This window comes from Hevea brasiliensis, chromosome 4 (assembly GCF_030052815.1).
Source record: "Hevea brasiliensis isolate MT/VB/25A 57/8 chromosome 4, ASM3005281v1, whole genome shotgun sequence".
In the NCBI taxonomy this organism is placed as follows: Eukaryota; Viridiplantae; Streptophyta; class Magnoliopsida; order Malpighiales; family Euphorbiaceae; genus Hevea; species Hevea brasiliensis.
This window is the reverse complement of record NC_079496.1, coordinates 1,037,526-1,060,454: the sequence shown is the minus strand read 5'-3', so window position 1 is coordinate 1,060,454 and position 22,929 is coordinate 1,037,526. Positions and strand designations below refer to the sequence as shown.

At 34.9% G+C, this 22,929-nt stretch overlaps 2 protein-coding genes, 2 non-coding genes and 2 pseudogenes across 4 annotated transcripts; 2 read left to right on the top strand and 4 right to left on the bottom strand.

Moving 5' to 3' along the window:
* The first annotated feature begins 414 nt into the window (after positions 1-414).
* On the top strand, positions 415-4,455 carry LOC110672941 (probable protein phosphatase 2C 42; annotated as a pseudogene).
* Positions 4,456-4,775: 320 nt separating this feature from the next.
* LOC110672971 (uncharacterized) lies at positions 4,776-12,107 on the top strand (annotated as a pseudogene).
* Positions 12,108-12,861: 754 nt separating this feature from the next.
* On the bottom strand, positions 12,862-12,953 carry LOC131179806 (small nucleolar RNA snoR118). The gene has a single exon (XR_009148692.1). It is a non-coding gene; the product is annotated as a small nucleolar RNA snoR118 (small nucleolar RNA).
* Positions 12,954-13,035: 82 nt separating this feature from the next.
* On the bottom strand, positions 13,036-13,112 carry LOC131179783 (small nucleolar RNA R66). The gene has a single exon (XR_009148669.1). It is a non-coding gene; the product is annotated as a small nucleolar RNA R66 (small nucleolar RNA).
* A 1,460-nt stretch (positions 13,113-14,572) lies between these two features.
* Positions 14,573-18,016, bottom strand: LOC110672938 (DNA replication complex GINS protein SLD5). Its single transcript, XM_021835870.2, has 6 exons — positions 17,511-18,016; positions 16,972-17,094; positions 16,771-16,853; positions 16,576-16,685; positions 15,073-15,154; positions 14,573-14,997 (listed from the first exon to the last, which is right to left on the bottom strand). The coding sequence occupies exons 1-6, from the start codon at positions 17,688-17,690 to the stop codon at positions 14,901-14,903; spliced, it is 675 nt and encodes a 224-aa protein (XP_021691562.2). The 5' UTR covers positions 17,691-18,016; the 3' UTR covers positions 14,573-14,900.
* A 3,963-nt stretch (positions 18,017-21,979) lies between these two features.
* Positions 21,980-22,890, bottom strand: LOC110672996 (late secretory pathway protein AVL9-like). Its single transcript, XM_021835954.2, has 2 exons — positions 22,793-22,890; positions 21,980-22,674 (listed from the first exon to the last, which is right to left on the bottom strand). Exons 1-2 carry the CDS (start codon positions 22,823-22,825, stop codon positions 22,243-22,245), a joined length of 465 nt encoding a protein of 154 aa, XP_021691646.2. The 5' UTR covers positions 22,826-22,890; the 3' UTR covers positions 21,980-22,242.
* Between the last annotated feature and the right edge of the window lie 39 nt (positions 22,891-22,929).

The following is a 22,929-nucleotide window of genomic DNA, read 5'->3' as shown; positions in this document are numbered from 1 at the left end:
GATTTCCTAAGGATAAAGAATCTGTGATGGTGGCCTAATGGCACACAGCAAATTTCCAAATTGGCTTGGTGAGAGAGGGGATTATGGATCAAAACTATTTGCTATTATTGAGTGGTAAAATTCATCTACCATTAATTCATTGTCCCCTTATTGAGATGCTTGAATGAGTGCCTATGTGTCATTTAGACTTCTGTCAATCCCAAGGGAGCAAGTTGTCATCATCAATCTGAAAAAAAAAAAGGGTTTCTAGAAGCACTCTCTAAGTTGATTTTGGCCCAAATTTCAGTTAACTTGGGTTTGGTCTGGGATCAAAAAAGTCTTGTTCCTCCATCTATTACTTCTTACCAGTGGAAGTAGAAGCTCGAAATGAGTCATGACAAGTCATCTAAGTGAGAAAAAAAAAAACACACAACTAAAGATTGAGAGTTGGGAGTCGCAGAAAGTTGGGCCCTTTTGGCAGTTTTTCACTTTCAAGTTTCCCTCACAAGTTAGAAGATGCAAGAGAAAAACAATTCCAAGAAAAGAAAACGCATAAAAGGAAAGTAAGCTCTGAGAGGTGATAGCAAGAATACTTGCTTTATAGCGTACATCAAATTGATGGTTTATTGTATGTACACCCACACACGCCACAATACAAACAAAAGACATTGAAAACAACACCCAACAAAACTCTTCCCTACACCATCTCTTTCTTCTCCCTCCCCCCAACAATGGAATGACCCTTTCCCCGTTCCTCTACTACCGGGCACAGCCTTCATCATCATCACCACCACCATTCTCCCTTCTTATCCTGCACTCCCAATTGGATCATTCAATCAACTGCCCAGATTGGGATAGCTTGGGAGGAGGAGATTGAGGACAGCGTAACTGAGAGATGTGGGATGGTTCAGGCATTGATGAATCTGCTTTCTTTGTGCTTTAGGCCGTTTGGGCACGATAGCTGCATTTGTGGCAAGTTTGAGTCTGTTGGTAGAGAAGGGAAAGACGGGTTGCTTTGGTATAGAGATATTGGGAGATATGGGTCTCGAGATTTTTCAATGGCTGTTGTGCAAGCTAATCAAGTACTCGAGGACCAGAGCCAAATCGAATCTGGATCATTTGGAACTTTTGTTGGTGTCTATGATGGTCATGGTGGCCCTGACGCCTCTCGCTATGTTTGTGATCGTTTGTTCAGGCACTTTCAAGGTCCGTTATTTTCAAATTTGATGAATCCTCTTCATTCTATATGGATTACCACTCCCATGTCCCCCTTTTTAGTTAGATTCCTTTGTGGTTTTGAATCAGCGACGTTTCAGTGAACTTTTGTGGGTTCATGGATTGGCAACTGTTAGTAGTGATTCTCAATGAATTTATTTATTTTTCTCCCCTTGAGATTTTGAAATTCTGTTTATGGTTGGGCTTGTTTATGAGTTTGGATGAGATAGTATCATGTAAAATTAAATTAGATTTAAAAAAAATGAAAAGCAGCTTTCTTGTTTTAACAACTAAAATCATTTCAACCTTTTTAATTGGATTTCAAAAGGTTGAGTTTTGCATGTGTTTTTAATGATTTGTGTCTTTCTTGCTTTTAACATCTGAAAAGAATGCAGCTTTTGGAATGGCACATGTTTGATTTTCTTCTTTGTGCTTGTCAATTTTATAGATAACTGTTAACAATATTTCCATTGGGATTTTGTTTTGATTGGATAACTGTTCAGACTTCAGGGTATCATGTACAGTTGAGACTTTGAACAGACTGGTTAATTGCAATTTGCTTCTGTTAGCACATAGGAGGGGCTTAGTTAAAAACAATGCAATTTTTGGTTTCAAAAGTTGCCAACAGAACTTTTTGCCTAGTTTTTTTTTTTTTTTTTTTTTTAATGCACTGAAGTGTGTTGCAGTTTTTCATTTTGAAAGGTAAGAAAATGCTACCAAAATTCACAATGCATGAAAACACCTGCTACAGAAACTGGATTCTGCTCATGGCTGATGGCTTTGACACTAGTGCCTGTGAGTCATATACATTCCATCGCTACTCTTTTTATGTTTCAAAAGATAACCTATCGTTCGCTTTCTTAGGGAAATGTTTTGTTTTGTTTAACTTTGAATGAGAAGCTGGTCTTATTTTGGCATTCTTAGGCTTTGTGATTATGCAGCCATGTCAGCTGAGGCACAAGGAGTTTTGACTGCTGAGACTATTCAAAGAGCTTTTCATGCAACTGAAGAAGGGTTTACTGCTCTTGTGCCTGAGTCATGGGCTACTCATGCCCAAATTGCAACTACTGGATCTTGCTGTCTGGTTGGAGTCATATTTCAGCAGACCCTCTTTGTTGCAAATTTGGGAGATTCTTGAGTTGTGTTGGGGAAGAAAGTTGGCAACGCCGGAGAAATTGCTGCTATTCAGTTATCAACAGAACATAATGCAAACAATGAGGCCACCAGGCAGGAACTTATGGAATTAGATCCAAATGACCCCCAGATTGTTGTCCTTAAGCATGGGGTTTGGAGAGTAAAGGGGATTATTCATGTTATTTCAGAAACCGAGTTTATCCCTAACACTATATCAAATTGAAGCACATGGCATTAGATGCTTTTTGAAATTCAAATGTTTCTTGTATTCTTGGGCATATCCTCTATCCTAAATTGTTACTTAGATGTTTGTGCTAGCCCTGAGAAATTATGCAACTAATTGATTAGATCTCTTTCGGCATTGACCTGTGAATTAAAGTAAAAAATTATCTTGTTAATGATCTGTGATTCAGTGTTAAATGCTTCTGGGCACTAATTGACCATTTATTATAGTTTAATGCAAAGAAATTTCACTGTCGTTTCTTCCACCATAGGATATGTAATAATGTATTTATAGTGCTGGGCTGCAGAGTTTCATATTATGGATAATGGATGGGACAGAGTCTTAGATTTAGTAGAAGCGAAATCCACAGAGCAGACTAATGTGGCACTAGCAAATAACCACACAGTGAAGATACCTGTATGAGGATACTATGGATTGCATTCTTCAGGAAGAATTATATGGTTTTTTTATTGGAAAAAGATGGGTTAATGCATTTGAGATTGTGAGATTATTTCTTAGGAAAAATACGAAAGCTGATAAGTCGTTTGAAATTTCTTTTTCTATATTAGTAACTTGAAAATTTCAGCATCATTTGAGTTACTAAATTCTGTGCTAATATATAAAATTGCATAGCATATTTAGCTAGAAGCTTTGTGATATATTGTTTGTTGATACATTTAAGTAGACGAGTGTATTAGATCGAAAAATTGAATTTGGATCTCCATTACCCCTTTCCCTGATTTTCTGACAGATGTGCGTTAATGGGAAGTCAAATGTGTGGTCACAATCTTCACCATTATGTTTGATGCAGGTTTCTAGATCTATAGGCGACGTGTATATGAAGCATGTGCAGTATAACCAAGAACAAAATTTAGACTCCCTGAACCAATGAACATGCCTATCTTGAGTGCTAAGCCAACTATCATTTCCCATCCTTTCCAACCGAATGATTCCTTCCTTATATTTGCATCTGATGGGCTTTGGGAACACTCGAGTAATGAAAAAGCTGTGGATATTGTTCACAGTCATCTACATGCAGTAAGATTTTGTTCCTCTATTTTTTTTTCAATCATATCTTATGTGCATTAATATTGAATTACTTGTACCTCTGTTTATTCTAGGTGTTAAATCCCTTTAACATTTAAGCCTCTATAAGCTACTTCAGATCTAATTTTTCACTTGGTGTTAGCCTTATCCTGAACTTTGTCGCTCAGCTATTCAGTAGAACACTTTGGACAAGGAGTAAACCTTCTTTCACAAGGAAAGGAAGGGTGTGTTTAGTTTTGGACATTTCGACTAAACATATTTGTCTTAGATTGCCCATAGCTTAATTTTTCATGATTTGATTTCTGTTCTCTCTCGCTTCTTCTCTCTTCCTTTTTCGTGTTTATTCTTGAACTCATCCGATACTCATTGTAATTATAGGGGCCTTTGTTTGTAGTTACTCAATGAATTTCCATTAATACAGGGAAGTGCCAAAAGACTTGTCAAGGCTGCCTTACGAGAAGCAGCAAGAAAAAGGGAGATGAGATATTCAGATCTTCGTAGGACTGACAAGAAGGTTCGACGCCACTTTCATGATGATATAACAGTCATTGTTTTGTTCTTAAATCACGATCTTCTTTCCAAAGGCACAGTGCAAGATCCCCCACTTTCCATCCGAAGTGCTCTGGAACACTGATTATTTCAAACTCTCACATATTTTGTGCTGCTTCTCTTCTGATCATGGCCAACACCAGTTACACAACACATCTTCATCATCAACCTCCTCGTCGTCGTCATCATCTACCTGTTGTACTACTCGGATACTAAGGCTGAGACCCACTTATTATGAGAGGCATAAAATTTGTAAAATGTAGTTTTGTTAGAAATTTACTTTACTGCATAGTTCATGTATACCCTCATACAGTCTACTTCGATTTATCTTTCAGTTTCCATATTCACTCTCAATATTATGCGAATATAAATAATTCAATATTAATGATAAAATTTGAATGGTTATATACCAGGTAATCAAGATAAGAAACAGATCACTATTGTGGTATCCTGATGATTAACTTAGTAAAATGATTTATTTCATCCCAGTTGAAATGGAAAGAGGCAGCAGGTCGTCAACCGATAATCTGAACTTCTGTCATACCAGAGTGCTTTATTTTCTCATTTAAAAAAGGTATATATATATATACACACACACACACATAAAAGATAAGAAACCGGGAAAATAATGGACGTACGCGACGCGGTTGAAAGACCCGACTTGGGACCGAGCAGACTGCGAATCGTTAATTACTCCAAAAGATAGGCGCAATTTGGGAATTGTGTATTTATACCGAACCCAGTCCTATGGAGTTCTTTCGCAGAGAAACACACTGGTGTGTCTGTCGACAAGAGGAGCGATCAAAACTACTGATGATTGGTGACTCATTTTCTCTTCTTCCAAGTTAAGAATTCATGCTCATTTCTTCTTCAATTATGTCTAAGAAGTCAAATTGGAGCTTATCAATTCTATATTACGCGTCGATCCTGACACTGAGTCTGCTTGTGACTCGATCCTACTCTGCATCTCAAGCCTTCCGGAGAGACCCAGGGCATCCTCAGTGGCACCACGGCGCCTTTCACGATGTCAGAGACGGCGTCCGATCAGACGTCCGCCGCATGCTCCACACTCGCGGAGGTGCTTCGCTTCCTCTATGAAAAGAATGATAATGCATGTTGTAATATTTTGAGATTTACTTGCCGTAACTATTAATTTGATCGGAGATGTTTTTTGCAGGTTCCTTTCCAGGTTCCATTGGAGTGAATGTGGTGCTCATTGGATTTAATGGAGATGGTGGCTATAGGTTCATTAGATGCACGCAAATTGGACGAATTTCTGAGAACTAGCTTTCCATCTCACAGATCTTCATGCCTAGGGACCAGCGAGCCTCTTGACATTGAACATCACGTTGTTTTTAAGGCATTTCCTGTAAGCTCTCTGCAAATTGGAATTCTTAATAAAGTGTATTGGAATTTGGTATATTTCTTTGTGCTCTTGTAATAGGCTGGGCAGCCGGAACTGATGGCTCTCGAGAAGGCGCAGTAGGAAGCTATGGTTCCTGCTGGGACGGCGAGAGAGGTGCGTTGCATTATGGGTATATGTCATATGTATCATTTGCCCTTAATTAAGTTTCTAATTATTAGTGTTTGCAATATTTCTCTAGACTGATTTTGGGAGGGAGGTGCCTCTGTTTGAGGTGGAGGCAGCAGTCGTGGAGCCGGTGTTTCACAAATTGTATTCTTACATATTTGACATGGAGAATATGAGGTATACTGCTGCGGAGAATGATAGACCTGTTCCCAATGCAATCTTTATTGTCAATTTTGATAAGGTATGGTTTGCAATGTAGTAGTTCACCACCTTGCCTGGTTGAAGAAATATAGATTATTTGTTTCACTTTTTATCTGGATAATAAGTATTTTGGTGGGTAATACATGTTCAGATATTTTTCCAAATCCATGTCTATCATCGCTTTTACAGGTAAGAATGGATCCTAGAGATACAGAAATCGATCTTGATAGCTTAATGTACAGGAAGATCAACCCGTTGACCAATGAGGAAATTGGTAAGCAAGAGGGAAACTATGTTTATCGTTATCGATATAATGGAGGAGGAGCAACTCAAGTTTGGCTGAGTTCAGACAGGTACGAATATGATTGATATGTCTTGAGACCGAATTCATATGTGTATAGAGAAAATCACATTTGAGATTGTTCTGGCCTTTTGCTTTATTTTCCTGCTGTTTAATTATGAATTCGCTTTTTGCACTCTGAACGATTTTGGGGTTAAATCCTCAGAAATGTGTAATACTTCTAAGTCATGTTATACTACTCTCTTCCTCCAAGTCAATTTAGGTCTACCCTTTTTTTTTTCTTTCTATCCTCTATCCTCTAACTTAATGTGCTCTACTTGTCTAACTGGAGCCTCGTATGTCTACGCTTCACATGACCAAACCACCTCAATCTCCCTTCTCTCAACTTATCTTCAATTGTCACCACTCCTACCTTTTCTCTGATATTCTCATTACGGACTTTATCTAGTCTAGTATGGCCACTCATCCACCTTAACATTCTCATCTCTGCAACTCTTATCTTAGATGCATACGACTCTTTCAGTGTCCAACACTCACTACCATATAACATAGCCGATCGTATGGCTGTACGGTAAAATTTTTTTTTCCTTTTAATTTAATGGGAATTTTACGATCACATAAAACTCTCGTGGCACGTATCCACTTCAACCATCCGGCTTTAATCCTATAACTAACATCCTCCTCACATCCCCCATCTACTTGAAGGACTGAGCCTAGATATTTCAAGTGATTACTTTGGGATAGTACCACTCCATTCAAACTAACTCCTTCCCTATCACCAGTTTGGCCTTCACTGAACTTGCAATGCATATATTCTGTCTTCGTTCTACTTAACTTAAAACCCTTTGACTCTAGAGTATTTCTCCAAAGTTCTAGCTTCCTATTGACTCCTTCTCGTGTCTCATCTATCAGAACAATATCATCCGCAAACATCATGCACCAAGAAATACTCTCTTGTATATGTTTCGTCAGTTCATCTAAAACTAATGTAAAAAGTTAAGGGCATCCTTGGTGTAATCCAATTGAGATCGAAAAATCACTTGTGTCCCCTCCCACTGTGCGCACAATAGTAGTTGCTCCTTCATACATATCTTTCAATACTTTTTGAAGATATTCTTTGTTATAAGAAAACCTAGTTCCAATAAGCAATTCATATTGAGTACATGCATTTTGTACCTTGCAGTAGATTCATTAATTTTTTAATTTGATTCACTGCTTGTCTATCATGTAGAGAACGATGACTTGATTAAAATGTACTCTCCTTCGCCCCCAACCCTCTGCACACACCCCCCCCCCCCTCTCTCTCTCTCCACTTGTTCTAATGTTTTTGCTATAATGTTCAGATTTGTTGTGATCGACCTGTCAGCAGGACCTTGTACATATGGAAATATTGAAACTGAAGAGGGAAGTGTCAGTTCTAGAACATTGCCATGGATACAAAACATGATGTTTCCAGGAGGTGTAGCTGCAATTAGTGATCATGTCTCTCATGATATTTTTGTTGGACAACTCGCTGCTTTAATAGCAACCACGGTTGAGCATGTTATAGCTCCAGACATTAGGTATTTTATGAAGTCCTTTTTACTTAATAATTTTTAATCATCTTAATCTCATTACTATATTTTGCTCGTGTATTTCTTTTTTTGTTTTTTTGCAGCTGATTACTTGTAATAATCTGTTGATTTAGGTTTGAAACTGTTGACCTGGCAACAAGGTTGCTAATACCAATCATTGTGCTCCAAAACCATAATAGATATAATGTTATGGAGAAGGGTCATAATTACAGCATAAATATTGAAGAAATTGAATCAGAGGTGAGCTGCTTTACACGGAACATTTTTTTTTTCTCTATATTTCAATTTTAAGATAATGGTCATCCCAAAATGACTTGTCTGCTGCACTTTATCTTACTTTTGTTTTTAGAAAAATTTGTAAATTGTGGCTTGGTTTGGTTAGCTTTCTAAAGTTGCTTTTTTACCCCCTCTGTCATTTTAAAAGCAAAAGAAGTTAGTTTTTTTTTTTTTTTCCTTTTTCTTACATGAAGTGAAATTCATATATTAAAAAGTATACTTTCTTATTATTATATTGCTTTAGGACAAAATAAAAATTTGTAAGAAAATAAAAAGTGATGAATCAGTCCACAACAAATCAAATGCCATACTTTGTGGCGTATGTTAACCAATCAGATAGTTGAACATGATGACTGCCTTTTATGATTAGGAGATACATTTCTGTCCTTTTGAGCTCTGCTACAATGCTATGAATTTTTACTTAATGACATCTTCGCTGAAATCAATAAATAAAAGATTAAAGAACAAAAGTAACCCTGATATGCCCAGCATAACATTGCAAGCTGAGCATCTCTTCAAAATTCACAGGATTCCTTATTAACACATTGCCAGAAACACCTTAAAATTTTATGTCATCTGCTTTCTCTTCCCTCTTCCTCTTCTTTTTTACAGGTGAAGAAGATGGTTCATGATGGGCCAGAAGTTGTAATCGTAGGCGGTTCGCATGCATTGCATAGCCATGAGAAGTTGGCTATTGCTGTTTCAAAAGCAATGCAAGGTCATTCTTTGCAAGAAACTAAAAAGGATGGGCGTTTTCATGTTCATACAAAGACGTATCTAGATGGCGCTGCACTTAAAGAGGTGAGCTTTTTTCTGAAAAAAAAAAGAAAAAGAATGCTATTATTGTTTAGTTGTTGAATTACCATGTATTATGATTCATTTGTCTGTTAGTGAAAACATAATTGTTTGCAATTTAGGTTTTAATCTTTACAGAAGTATACTATCAAAATGAGGTAGACTTGGGTTTCCCATTGCCACTAATGGTCATCAAGGAGCACTAGCAATTCATTCCATGCTTCATTGACAGTGCCCGAATAATCTTGTTTAGTTCTCAGACTGCTTGTGCTTTATCTCAAGTCTGTTTAGTTCCAACCTTGCTGAACCATAATGCTGTCTTGACTTGCTTAATTTTCCTTGTTTTCTTCTACTTGCTAATGTCTTGTTGGGACTTGGAAGATTGAAGTTTGCTTCACTCTTCAGCTTGAAGCCTTATACATGAAGATTTGTGTGCTTTATTGCCTCTTATTTAGTGTTCTTGGAATTTTGCATTGCTGGAGATGGAACGATCTGCTGATGTGCTTGCTGCGGGTTTAGTTGAGTTGGCTGACCCGTCTCTTTCAAGTAAATTTTTTCTCCATCAGGTCTGTTTATATTCATTAACTCATTTATATTTACTTGGGATAGATTAGAGTTTCATTACTGAAGCATTTTTATTTAATTCCTGTATTTTAGGAATATACTCTGTATGCTAAAATGAATCGTGTTTCCCACAGCACTGGATGGATGAATCTGATGGTTCTGGTGACTCCATTCTTAAGCATAAACCTCTATGGGCTAGTTATGATTCAAGACACGGAAAGGAGAAGAAAAAGAAGAAGAAAGAACAAAAGAAACAAGGGGATCTATACCGCACTTATGGAACAAGAGTTATTCCAGTGTGAGCATGTGGTCCTTGAACCTTAAAATGGTAAAATTGCTTTTCCAACTTAAAATAGGAGCAAGCTTTGCAATTTTATAGATTATTTTTTCCTTGACTTGACACAAAAGCTTTGTATTCATGTGGCTGTTTTTAACTAAACTGTGCAGCAGTTTATACTTTCCTGACCGCAGCTAAGTACGCTGGATGCAAAGAGTTTATTTATGATCATTTTCAGTCAATAATTTTTATAAATATTACTTTTTGTTTCCTTTCGAGTGTCTCAAGATCAATATAAGACAGTGGAGAGCGAAATTATCACAAATGATTGGTATATATTCTTTTAATATTTGCTTTGTGGTCTTCTACTGCAGCTTTGTGCTATCGTTGGCTGACGTGGATCCAAACCTTATGATGGAAGATGAAAAGCCTTGTTTGGACAAGTAATGATGTTGTCATTGTACTTCAGCATCAGCGTGAAAAGATACCTTTGAGGTGAGTGACACTAAGCAATATTTTCTGCTTAGTAGTGTAGACATTTGAAAACCTTTTGCCTTCACAACGTGTAATGCTTTTAACTATGGACATATAATTGAGTATTTCTAGTTTTCTTTAACTTGTATTCCTACAACAAAACATGGTTGGAAATTGGCATTGTGTAGCCGTCTCGATCCATATTGTCTTCAATGCATTAGATTTCCACTGATCAAGCAACATTTAGGAAATCCATTGCCATCATTTATGTTAGTGAAATAAATGATGAGCACTTGTGTATCACTTGCAAAGGAAGCTTTAATATCTCTTATACTTGTATGAGAATCAATTTTGCCAACTTACTTTCCTTGTAACATATTGTATCTATTGGCCATGTTTAATTCTATGCTTCCTTCTACTATTTGCCAAGTTCATATCATGCACATGCATGCTTATATCCCATGGTACATACACACTTGTCACTTGATATATTTGTAAGAGAAGGATGACATCATTAACCATCTATGATGGCTCTTGCAGATAAAGATTCTACTGATCTATAATCTGTATAACTCTGCTCCTGAAGATCTGCTGCCACATTATTTTTCTTGCGTAGTTTAATTATCTATTACCCTTTTCTATGGCATTTATCTGTGTTCTCTATAGAGAAATGGAAAGATTTCATATTATCCTTTTTTCCCCCAAAAAAATTTCAATATTGGTTAAATATTTTTCTGAATTGCTTCGTGGAACAGTTATGTTTCGGAGACAGAGAAGGCATGCCCTTCCATCAATAGCACAGCGACACATATTGGCTGGACTTACTTCTGCTGTTGGTGGGCTGAGCGCACCATATGAGAAGGCATCTCATGTACATGAAAGGCCAATTGTAAATGGGCTCTGGGCAGCTGGTTGTCATCCATTTGGGCCATTCTCTAATACTTCGAAAATCAGTAAATTGCTAAAGGATGTTGCCTTGGTAAGGCTAATTTCTTGGCAAAATTCTTCAGGCATATGAAAGTATAACTAAAATTCTATTATCACTAAAAGAACTGGTTGCATCTATATATATATATTGATCATGCTCAATAGAAAATTATTGATCCTTATTTAACATTTCTATTAGTTATTATTTGTATTTACTTAAAAGATAGATTCTTCCATCTTTTAACTTCTCTTAAATCATTTACATACATTGTTGTCAGAGGAACACAATATATGCACGTGTGGATTCTGCTTTTCACAGAATTCGTGATACTTCGGAGGTAACTTGGTTTTGAGTCATCATTATGCAAACAAATGGTAATTATTTGCATAATTTGATGCTTATGGAATCCTTCTAATTGGCCGGCTGTGCAAGCTTTTGCTGCTGAATATCTGAAAACCCCTCTGGGTACGAAAAAACAACTAACTTGCCTGAACCTTTTCCACATGAATCAGTTGACAGATTGGAGAAATACCTTGATGTAAGTCAATCATCCTTGACTAGGTAACTGCATCAGGTACAGGGAGATTATAATATGTTGTTTCCAATCCAATTAATGACAGGGGCTTGATGAACAGCTTGTGGATCTTTCTTCTTTGTTATATGATTACTGGTTACAAGATGTGCATCAGGTACATGTGAATAGTTCAGAAATTCCTCAGAGCTCTATGTTTACCCAGCAGTAAGCTTTCTTCTTGGACTAATTTTTATCTGCTCCTGATGATTCTCTTGGTAATGGGAATTCAGTGGTTGAATTTTAATATGAAGTTGTGCAATGCAGGTATGTGGATCATGTTTTGGCAAATGAGAGAGTGAAAATGAAATGCTATGAAACTGAGTACAAATATCCCATCCACTCTTCACAAACTTGTATCTATGGGGAAAATTCTTCTTGCTGGGTTTGTTGTATATTTTCTCGTCACTTTCTTTTCCAATCCTGTCCGTTGATGATGCCAACAGAAAGCTTCGTTATTATTATTATTATTATATTCCTAAGCACAGTTCTTATGGGTTAGGAAAGAAAAAAATGCCTATACCAAGACAAAAAAAAAAAGAAGACTTATACTTTCTTTTGTAGTGTCTGTTACAATAACAACGATTACAGATTTTGTCAGAAACCATATTTTCTCTCTTCCCTGTGATCATGAATTCAATACATAAATGCATAAAATTTATCTATTTTATATATAAATTTAATATATATGTTGTGTTAAAATTTGTGACGAATAATTTCCGGTTTTAACCTTTACGTTTCATCGAATTGTTTACGCCTGGCCACCGTTTTAATTAGAAGCAAGATTGATATTGATAATTTCAATTTGTCATTCAAAACAAATTTCCATAAGGTCGATTAAATTAATTTTAATTAGATTTCCATTTTAAATTAAATCAATTCAATTTCAAAATCAAAATGAAATCTGATTAGAAGTCAATTTAGAACAGTTTCGTAGCCGTGGATAATGTTTGTGGCAAATCTTTTACTGAGAACTGTAAATTTTCCATCTTTTCAATGATACCTCCGTTGCTAAGATTTTGATCAGAAGCTCATGCTTTATATAGCTAGGTGAATAAACCACGCAATTGAAGTCGATGGATGCAACTCCCCCATTTCCATTTCCACTACATGTATGGAGTCCAATAATGCACAGCTCATGAGAGACTTTTCCCCTGGAGCTCCAGATTGTACTTGGAAACAAGAATTAAATAACCTAAAATTGATTTAAGCACAGTAGATCAGATCAGATATAGCTTTCTAGGCTGCAAATATGCATCAATATAGCTAGCTGTGAACAGCTTGCTCAGAGCCCAGTGCATGTTCATCATATGAAACCTCATAAACCATTAGGTAAGGTAATTTGACTGCACATATATGCAGAAAAAATAAAGAAAAATGATTAATAATCAATGGGGTCCTCAGTAATTAAGCTTGTAATTTTCATCAAAATTACATGAATTCAGGTCTCAAAGATTCCATGTCATCATGGGACCCCATTCTCCAATACAAGAAAAGTTAGTTGCTAAAGAGAAGAAACAAAACAAGTGATGAAAAATAAAATTGCAAAGGATCTTGCAGGATTTTATTCACTGCGCCTGTGGATTACTAAGGCGAAGTGACTCAACACCTGCATCAAAATCTTAGCCTCTTCAAGAAAAGATAAAAGCTTTAAGAAACCCCAAAAACATTATAATTGGATCAAAGGGCCCTCAGCAGAGGCATCTCTAACTGTCTCTACACAAACAGGCAGGCAGAGGCAGAGACGGTATTAAGGGGATAGATAGAGAGAGAAGCAAAGGGAAATTCTCCAATTTCTACGATCAGCTTTTTCTCTGGAGCGGGTGGTGAGCAACATTATATAGTGGAAGGAATTGTGAAATTAGTAGGGTTTTACTTTCATCCTACCAAATTACTAAAAACTCCTCCTTGTAATGGATATTACAAGACAGCCAAACCCACCCAAGGTGAGTCCAATTCTATTTCAAATCCAGATGAGCCCAGTCATCTTGCCCATACCTCTCCAAATAGGAAACCAATCCATTGGTTTTGTTTGACATTGTTATTAAATTATTATGAAAAAAAATATTTTTAAAATTTATTAATTAAAAATAACTTTGATGTATTTTAATAAATAATAAAATAACTTTCTTCAAACTATTTTTTAATGAAATATAAAAATGTCACTTACACTATAAGGAGGTTTTACAAGATAATAAAAAAAATTTGGAAGTTGGTTTAAAAAAAAATTGAAGTTTTAAAATTATGAAATTATATTTGAGAGAATTCATAATTATATAAAATATGTTTTTCAGAAATTAAAATTAAAAAAAAAAAACTTAATTTTGTTACCCACCAAATCAAATTTATGAGTCGCTAAGATTTTCTTGTCAAAATCTCTAAAAATCTTCCAAACCCTTCCTCTTCTCCCAAAAAAACTAAAAATTATAAAGTCCTTAATTGAAAAACAAACTTTAATTTACTCTACCTCTTAATCTTCCTAAACGAAGACACATGAGAATGAGGTTTACAAGCTAAAATAATACCCAATTGAACAGTTAGCCCTAATTCTTTGCTAAAATCCTAAGACCAAGGTGAGCACCTCATGCAAATAGTTCTGTCAACTTCTCCTGAAAGGATTTAAGAATCTTGTTAAAGGTGTTATTTACAGAATTTATACGATGTCCATGATGAATATGTTAAGTGGAGAATAAAGGGCTTTGTTTATCCACTCAATTTGCTGCAATTTCATTACAGATTCGATTCCAACACTATGTATAGCATGAAAAGGATTGTATTTTGGTGGTCTCAATGCATCCTTTAGTTCATCAATGGCCTTCAAGTATGAGATGAAGCATTATTTCTGGTGAGTGAAGAACCCAATTTGCTAGTCAATGGTTCCATAAGCTGGAATATTAGTTTGATTACTCGGCTACCCTGAATTTTGAAAAGAATTGACGAGATAGATGACGTGTATATTTTAATAGCGTCATTTTCCAACGGCCCTACGATTATAATCCGATTCAGGACTATTACAGCTAAATTTAAATTTGACCCGCTTCAATCTGATTCTGAGCCAAACTCAAACTAAGTTTATATGTTCTTGATACCCCATCCAACGTTCACGTAAAAGATGCCATAGGCTACTAATACACCTTGAGCGTATAACCAAACTTGACAAGTGCTTACCAACTCCATTTGGAGGAAAAACCCGATGCCGTCACTGATATTACTTCCTGCTGTTTATGACAACCACTATTATCAAAGTGGTTGGATCAATGCTTACACCAAATCTATTTTCCCCTTCTCCAAAGGCCTCTTTATGAACTTGTAACATACAAAGGTAAGTAAATCTCGCTCCATCTCTGTAATTTCCGTGCTGCCAGAATGAAGATTTTGATCAGTCAACAAACATAGCAGGCAGGACTATACGATTAGATTGTCATCAAGTTACCTGTACTCCGGCTCAAAGTCAATACTCGAGAGATATTGTTTGGCTTTGCAGATAATAAATGTGTCCAACCGTGGCACTGGCACTGCACAGCATACAAACCAGAGGAATTATAAACTTACAGTTTTTCTGGTGAAAATAAACTCATTTAAACGAATCATAATCTTATATGTATGTCTTCCATATGAATATGATGAGTAAGGCCAAGGAAAGATAATCAAGTCAGCCACCTCTTGAACCTTGTCACAGTCAAAAGCTAGGAAATCTGTCCCATGTTGGATTTAGAAAGCATTTAAATTAAACAAGATCACAAAAGCAAATCACCAAATATATATATATATATAAAATAAAGAAAAAAGGACACAAAGATCCACAAATCCAATAATGTTGGTGATCACATGTAGCAAGAATATGATTCCATCCTCATTATAGGAAAAAAAAATGGTGAAAAGCTAATCAAATCCAGAGACCAAGGTGAAATCCAACACAAGATTTCAGGTGTAATTGTATTCATCTCAAGAATAAAATGAAACAAAGAAACTTTTAAAATCAATACATGATAATAAAAAATGACTTCTCGTGTCTCCCAAGTATTTTAGATCCCTTTCTATGTGTGATGCTTAAGATGTCCACATCATATATTGCTTTAATGATGGCAACTTAAGGAAATAGTGCCTTAAATTACATGATAAGTAATTCCAATAAACACAGTGCACTTGTAAATTTCCTCTGATTGGCTTAACAAGGTCATTTCAAGAGTTGGATCTGACTATATTGGCCTCATTTTCAGAGAGTAAACTCATAAGAGAATCCTAAACCCAACAACAACTTGAACACTTTAGATAATAATACTGGAAATGACAGCTCGATCCACATGATAAAACAGCAGCAAGGATATGGTTAACTAGTCCTGTTCCTATTATTGGCTTAACTAGCATATTTCATGTATGATCTGACTGGACTGCCACTATCATCAAAGATTGCCCTCATTTAGTGCAATTATCAAGTCTACATAGCAATTGAAGGGTTGAGTAGTATGCTTGAAATATTTCATCATTAAAATTCGAAGGCTACGAGCAGAACAAGTTTGTCCAAAAATAATAGACTCTCTTAATTAGGATATTAGAGATTAAATATTCCCTGCTAATTCCATACTACATCCACATATCCTAATCCAATGCTCGACAGGAAATTTCTAAAGCACAGCATTATACAATATGCATAATTTGATTGAGGGGGGATTCCAATGTGCCACTAAATATTCTCTGCAAACCCCACAACTAGAACCTCATGAATAATAAATTTGGGGATGCAGGTTCTGGAATCAACAATGTTTACATACAAAGCTTCTAATAACTATAAGATGTAAACCAAAACCAGTTAAGCAAAGCTGCCTTGAATACCTCCAAACAAAATAAATGTGATTCAACATATATATATATATATATATATATATATAGGTTTACTACGCAGATTAAATAAATGGCAGTAAAGTTTGACCATTACCCATATCATCCTCTTCGCTTGTTATGGATTGCTTTAGTATGGACTGATAATTATCAGGCAATTTTGACAGAACAGTCTCATCGAGATGATTTCCCAGATCATCAGTGCACCTGTAAACATACAATTAACTTCACAATTGCATGCCCCCAAACATATGCTACTAGCATGAATAAATGAAGAAACTGATGTGTTCACCTTCGTGCAAACATCTGCTCCTGCTTTGAAAGCCGGTTTAGATACTCATCAGTTTTTAAAATGTGGAACAAGTACTCCTCAATCTGCAATGAAACTCGCTTGATAAATAAATAATTAAACAAAATTTAACTGGCAGTTGGGATATTTTGTGGCAGATTCAACTTTCGCGGTCCAAACAAACCCTAATAGAACATTAGCCACCTTCTGGAGGCGAACCCGGAGATAGGATCTCAACAGAAACTGAGTCCTATCGAGGTCCATCTGGTAAAGTGACACAGTAAGGGGATCTATACTGTCCGCTTCAAACATCTCCACGTTTTGCTCCTGCAAAGATGCACCAAATTGGTATCAAAATTTAGCATCAATAGAATAGTTGTGAGGTATTCTCACAACTCCAACTTGCATATAAAATTCCAAATTTTTCTAAATCATCACCAAGAATATGCATATTAAATAGATGCATATACAAACTTCACACTCCAATTTCCAATGCAAAAAACAGAATAGCCAATTTCACACTCCAACTATCATCTCCATTAACAAATAACGCTAGCAAAATTCAATCCTGAACAGGAGGAAAAAATAAAATCTAGCATATTAGCAAGCTTCATACAAAAGCTAAATGAACAACTTATTTACAGTTCAATTGTTCGAAAAATAACAAAGCGATGAAATTGTGCCGAATTAGATTCATCTTCTGGTTAAATTAACAACATTTAGGGTTTTGAAACAAGCAATACCGCCAATTCGATCTGCTCTTTGATTCTCTGAACCAAAGAAGATTCGTACTGAAGAATCTCCGGAGCAGCCTTCTCATTACGCCAAGCCCTCTTCAAGAGCTCGACGTCGGTCGTCGAAATCAAGGTCTCGTAATCATCCATGATCGCGCTTGTTGACTCCTCTCCAGATCCAGTAGCCATCTGATCTGAGTACTCCTCTGAAACAGTGTGAATGAGATTGACTGATTTCTCCTTTTCTACGACTCCGCCAGGGGCGCTGAAAAGAGAGGGAAAACCGTAAAATTATAAAAAGAAGTGGCGCCAAAAGCAGCAGGAGTAGGGTATGGTGAACGAGACAGATCACGAGTTTGTGCGTGAATCTAACACCATTTGATAGCCATACAAATGGACGGCCGAGATGGGATGGGGTTCGATTCACACACAAACTAGAGATATGTACGTCCCATTTTTAATCCTCTTGAACTAGTAGACCTGTAGTTGGTTCGCTTTTATAGGGAAAAGAAGATAGGCTCTCTGCCCCCTTGTGATAGATAAGAATCCAGTGCCGACACCGACGTTACATATAATGGAGTGGGGCTGGCCCATCCCCCACCATAAAAAGTGTGGAAAGTTGCGTTGAGATGTTGTGGCTGACTGGCTTCCAAATTACTTGGCAGATATATATTAGGTATTTGTTATATGGTCAATCATAGCTCATCTCTCGTATCTTGTATGTTGGGTTTCATGGTGGCCATTAAGAAGGTTATACATATATATTTATTTATTTATTTATTTATTACAAAATTATTAATTTAATATCTAAAAAACGATGCTATGGCCCTGCATGAAAAGTTTATAATTGTTACATTGCCTTGCGGACCATTTATAATTACAAATACAATTTCACTTGGAAACAATTCGTACGTCATGCCCACGAACATGCTAATTAAGCTTCCATGGCTGGCTTTACAAGCTTTTGTTTTCGAGCTTATGATCATGTGCAAAATAAATATCATCATCAAGTATAACCTCCATAATACTTCTATTAGGTGTTCGTGTACACTGACAACCTATAAACAAGCAATTCAAGTTATTAAGATCATTGTGTTTATACATAAGACAATTAAGCTCAAAAGAAGTAGATATGATTAAAATTGATAAGTAAAAGCATTTGCATTCCAGACGTTCAATTTTGCAATAATTAATCATGGATTCTGTTAATAACAATAATAATAATAATAATTAATCATGGATCAATGCACCACTGGCTGTTACCAAATTGGGCTGAATTTTGGGTTGTCGTACATGTGTACTGGACTCGAGGCCTTTTATGGTTCCACCTTATGTAAATAAATAAATAAATCATTAAATTCATTCCAGAAATTATATAATAATACTTTTTTTTAATTAAATCATATTTATTAAAAGTTTAAAAAAACTTATCAAATTAAGTTCATATTACAATCCAGATTAGCAAGTTACTCTAATTCACCCAATTTAAAATCTAAAATATCAGGTAAAAAAAGTTTAGAGTAACATCAGAATATAACATATTACAAAAAAAATTGGAAGCTCAAACCATAAAGTAAAATTAATAATGAGCTACAGCATCAGCTTGTATTGGAAACCAAACTAAAGTACAATGGAACTAGAGGAATTAATGTAACTAATTAATTAGTAGTAACCAAACTAAACCAAACTAAAGTACAATGTAATATTGAGTAATAACCTCGTGGTCGTGCTTTAGCTCTTTCAACATTTGTGATCGTTATTTCTTCAAGGAGAGGATTTAATTAGTTAATTGCACTTATTAAGGTCGATTAATTAATTAATCATCGCAAAAGGTTTCTACAAATGTGCTTAAATTATTTGTTTTTATGTAATTTTTTTCACATTCTTTCGCTGCAGAATGATTATTTCCATTTCCTTAATTAAGTGGGCATCACCATTAATGTCTCCACTATCCAGAGAGCATCCTTTAATTTCCTTGCTAGGTTGATTAGAATAAACAATGAGTGTGGTTATAAAATTCGAATTCGTATCAAAATAAGTTTATCAGCCGTTAAAATTAAATATTTATATATAAATTTATATACTCTACATACATATTTTAGTTAATTTTATATATATCTTAATATAAATATTTAATATAATGATTATTAAACTCGATTTTATATGAATTCAAACTTACATTATATATATCCATATTTAATTAATTGTAATTTAACACACTTTTAAGTTCAAGAAAAAAAAAATCTTATCTTATTCGCAAAGAGTTGTCATATGTTTAATATAATATATTACTAATAACTCACGCTTTGCATATAATTATTATTAATAAAATTTATACATTATTTATAATTTAATATTAAATTTTTATTATTATTGTTCATGCATCATTTTCTATACAAGTTAATGGTTAATTAAACTAACTTTTTTGTTAAATTTACAATTAATTTAATTATGAGGCGTATAAAATATTTATTTAATTATTTTTTATGAATGAAAAAGATAATGTTCAATGGAAATTAGTTAAAATATATTTTTTTATTAGATTCAGTACATCATAAACTTAATATATAATATATATAATTGGCTTATATATTAAATATATAAATTTTATATATTTATTTACTTGAGTTTATGATAAACGGAACACAGGTAATAATTTTCCTATCTGCAAAATGGGAAGTTAAGAGGAGGTTTGTAATATTGAGTAGTGACCTCCTCCAAATTTATGCTGAGACATGGATTTCAGGTGAAAATTATAAATAGCCAATATCATTCTATTGGATAGGGGCCCAACAACTTAATAAATTAACTAAATCAAACTACAACCGTTAATCTACCACTTATTTTATTAGTCTTTTTATTTTTTTTAACTTTGTATTTAATTTTTCAAGTCTTATTATGTAATTTCATTTAGTTTTATAGTTAACTTCCAAGCAATGAATACAAACCTTTTTCTTTTTTAATTTGCCGTGAAATTTGACAATACTACATTTGGCAGAGTCAAGTTGCCGTAATCATTATTTTAAAAATTTATATATTTGTATAATTTAGTATTAAATTTTTGTTATTATAATAAAGTATTTTATATTTATATTTATTATTACTATTGTCTATTTATTATTGAACCAAGTTAGTTATATTTAATAAATTAAAAATTAATGCAAGTCAAAAGAAAAGATTATTTTAAAAAACAAAAATTTTAAGACATCAAAAAGTCATTAGATATACTACCATTTGCAGAATACCAAAAAATAAGTTAAGAATAGAACGCTGACGTACTGCCATCAAAAGAGCCTATATTTGAAGTCTTCAAATGTGTAAGCTGAGTAGAATTGCACTCTTGTAGTGGTGGATTGGCGCAAGTTATAATGCGGTTCTAAATTAATGTAGGGCATATTTCCCACTAATGACACGCCTTGGGATATGTTGGATTATTGCCTTTTTCCTCTGCAGGATTGATGAGCTCGATCAGGAGTTGATCTAAACTCGTTAATTCATACTCCCTCATGTGATGCAGCTATGTCCTGGGAAAGAAAATTGTGATTTTGGCGTTAAATATGAGAACTGCTGGCGATGCTGAACTTAATAAGATGGCGACATCATTCTCACTGAAATCAGATCACTTCACAATAGTTTAGGTTTAATATTGCTTACCCCGTGTTTGGAAATTGGAATAATAAGTGATCTACCCACCCAAAATTTAAAGTTAATTAATCAAAATTATATCCAGCCTGATAGTCAATTAGAATCATATATAGCGTGGCAATTAGAAATACAGTATTGAAATTGTCAAAAAGTCAAAGACCAAATAAAACAAAACGACCAATCATTCGTTCGCCTAACATGGCAAATGAATGTTATGTCGAGAGTCTGGATCTTGTAGACCGAGTAATAATTAAGTCTGTAATCGAGTAAAGCGTAGATTTCATAGAGATAATCATGAAAATTTAGCTAAAATCACTGTCATAAATAAATGGTAATTTTCTTAAAAAGTCTATAAATACTAACTAAATTATCAGAAATAGATACACATACTCATTCTATAATTTTCTTTAACTAAATACTCTTTTAAACAAGATATTTGATTTGAGTATCGGAATGGCCTATCAAAATATCATCCACCTTATCTTTTCTCTTTTCTCTTGTTGCAGGCTTCCATGGTACCGAGACCAAAATTTGTGAACCACTAGTAGCATCAATAAATAAACTAAAAAATTACCATTTTCAGTATCACTAGCTAGAGATTTCCCTAGCTAGTGTTTTACTGTACAAGTGACTGGGTACGTAGTAGGACAAAAATACTCCTTTAATTAATATTGCTATCTCAGAAATCCCTATGTGACTATGTCGACATCACCAAATTAACTGTGGTTGGTGTTGAAAGCCTTAGTTTCAGCGTCAGAAAGCTTATCCTTATTTGTGAAATCACTGATTAATTACTTACCATCCATAACAAATTAGTTAGTGTGGTATTAACGTATAGAAGATGATGATTCATAGATGGGATAAAAAGTTATAAAAACAAACACAAAACCATGCCAGGCATGGTCTTCCTTTTTTATGCAAAGTTCATAATATTGTTGGCTCTTGGAAGCCAGAACTTGCATTTGCATCATTACAATATAGAAAAGTACGTGTGCTACACGGGCATATGGCGAGAAACATGTACAGTTCCCACGTTATTGCAAAGCTGCATTTACATAAGCTTCATTCACTTCATCATCGAACTAACAAGTCTTAATTAGTTTCTGTTGGGATTATGTTCTGTTGTAATATGGTGGCGAGTTTCTGTTCCGCTGGCAGTCTTTCCATGATTGTGGTAATTTTGGTTTGCAACAACACCACCACCACCATCATCACCATCATCACCATAATCATCACCATCACCATCATCACCATAATCATCACCATCACCATCATCATCATCACCATCATCGTCATCGTCATCAATATGGCTGCTTTTGGTTTTAGTTTGATCTGAAATACTGGATTTCTTGACTTCAGTAGCTCCAGGGTTTGCCTTTTGACTAAGAGATGTTGGTTCACGCAAGAGATGGCGATTTATCATCACCTTATTCCCCATTCTGACTGCTTTTGCATCAGCTTGCAGGGTTGCCAATATCAAGAGAAAAGCAACAAAGAGTGCCACGAAGACCTTCATGATGACTGAATTCTGCGCTAATTATATATACATATATAACCCGTAAACAAGCAATTTCACGTTAAAATCATGATATAAAATCAAGTAAAGTAAGCTCAAAACAAGGGAATTAATAGAGGTGAGTACTTACACCCAACTTGCTTCGGAAGACATGTACTTGCATTGGAAATGGGTTCTTAGTGTTGCTAGATATAGGCAAATTTCTGCCACTGTTTAACCGAGGATTATTTAATGGAGCTAAAGATGAAAGCACTAAAACAAAAGGGA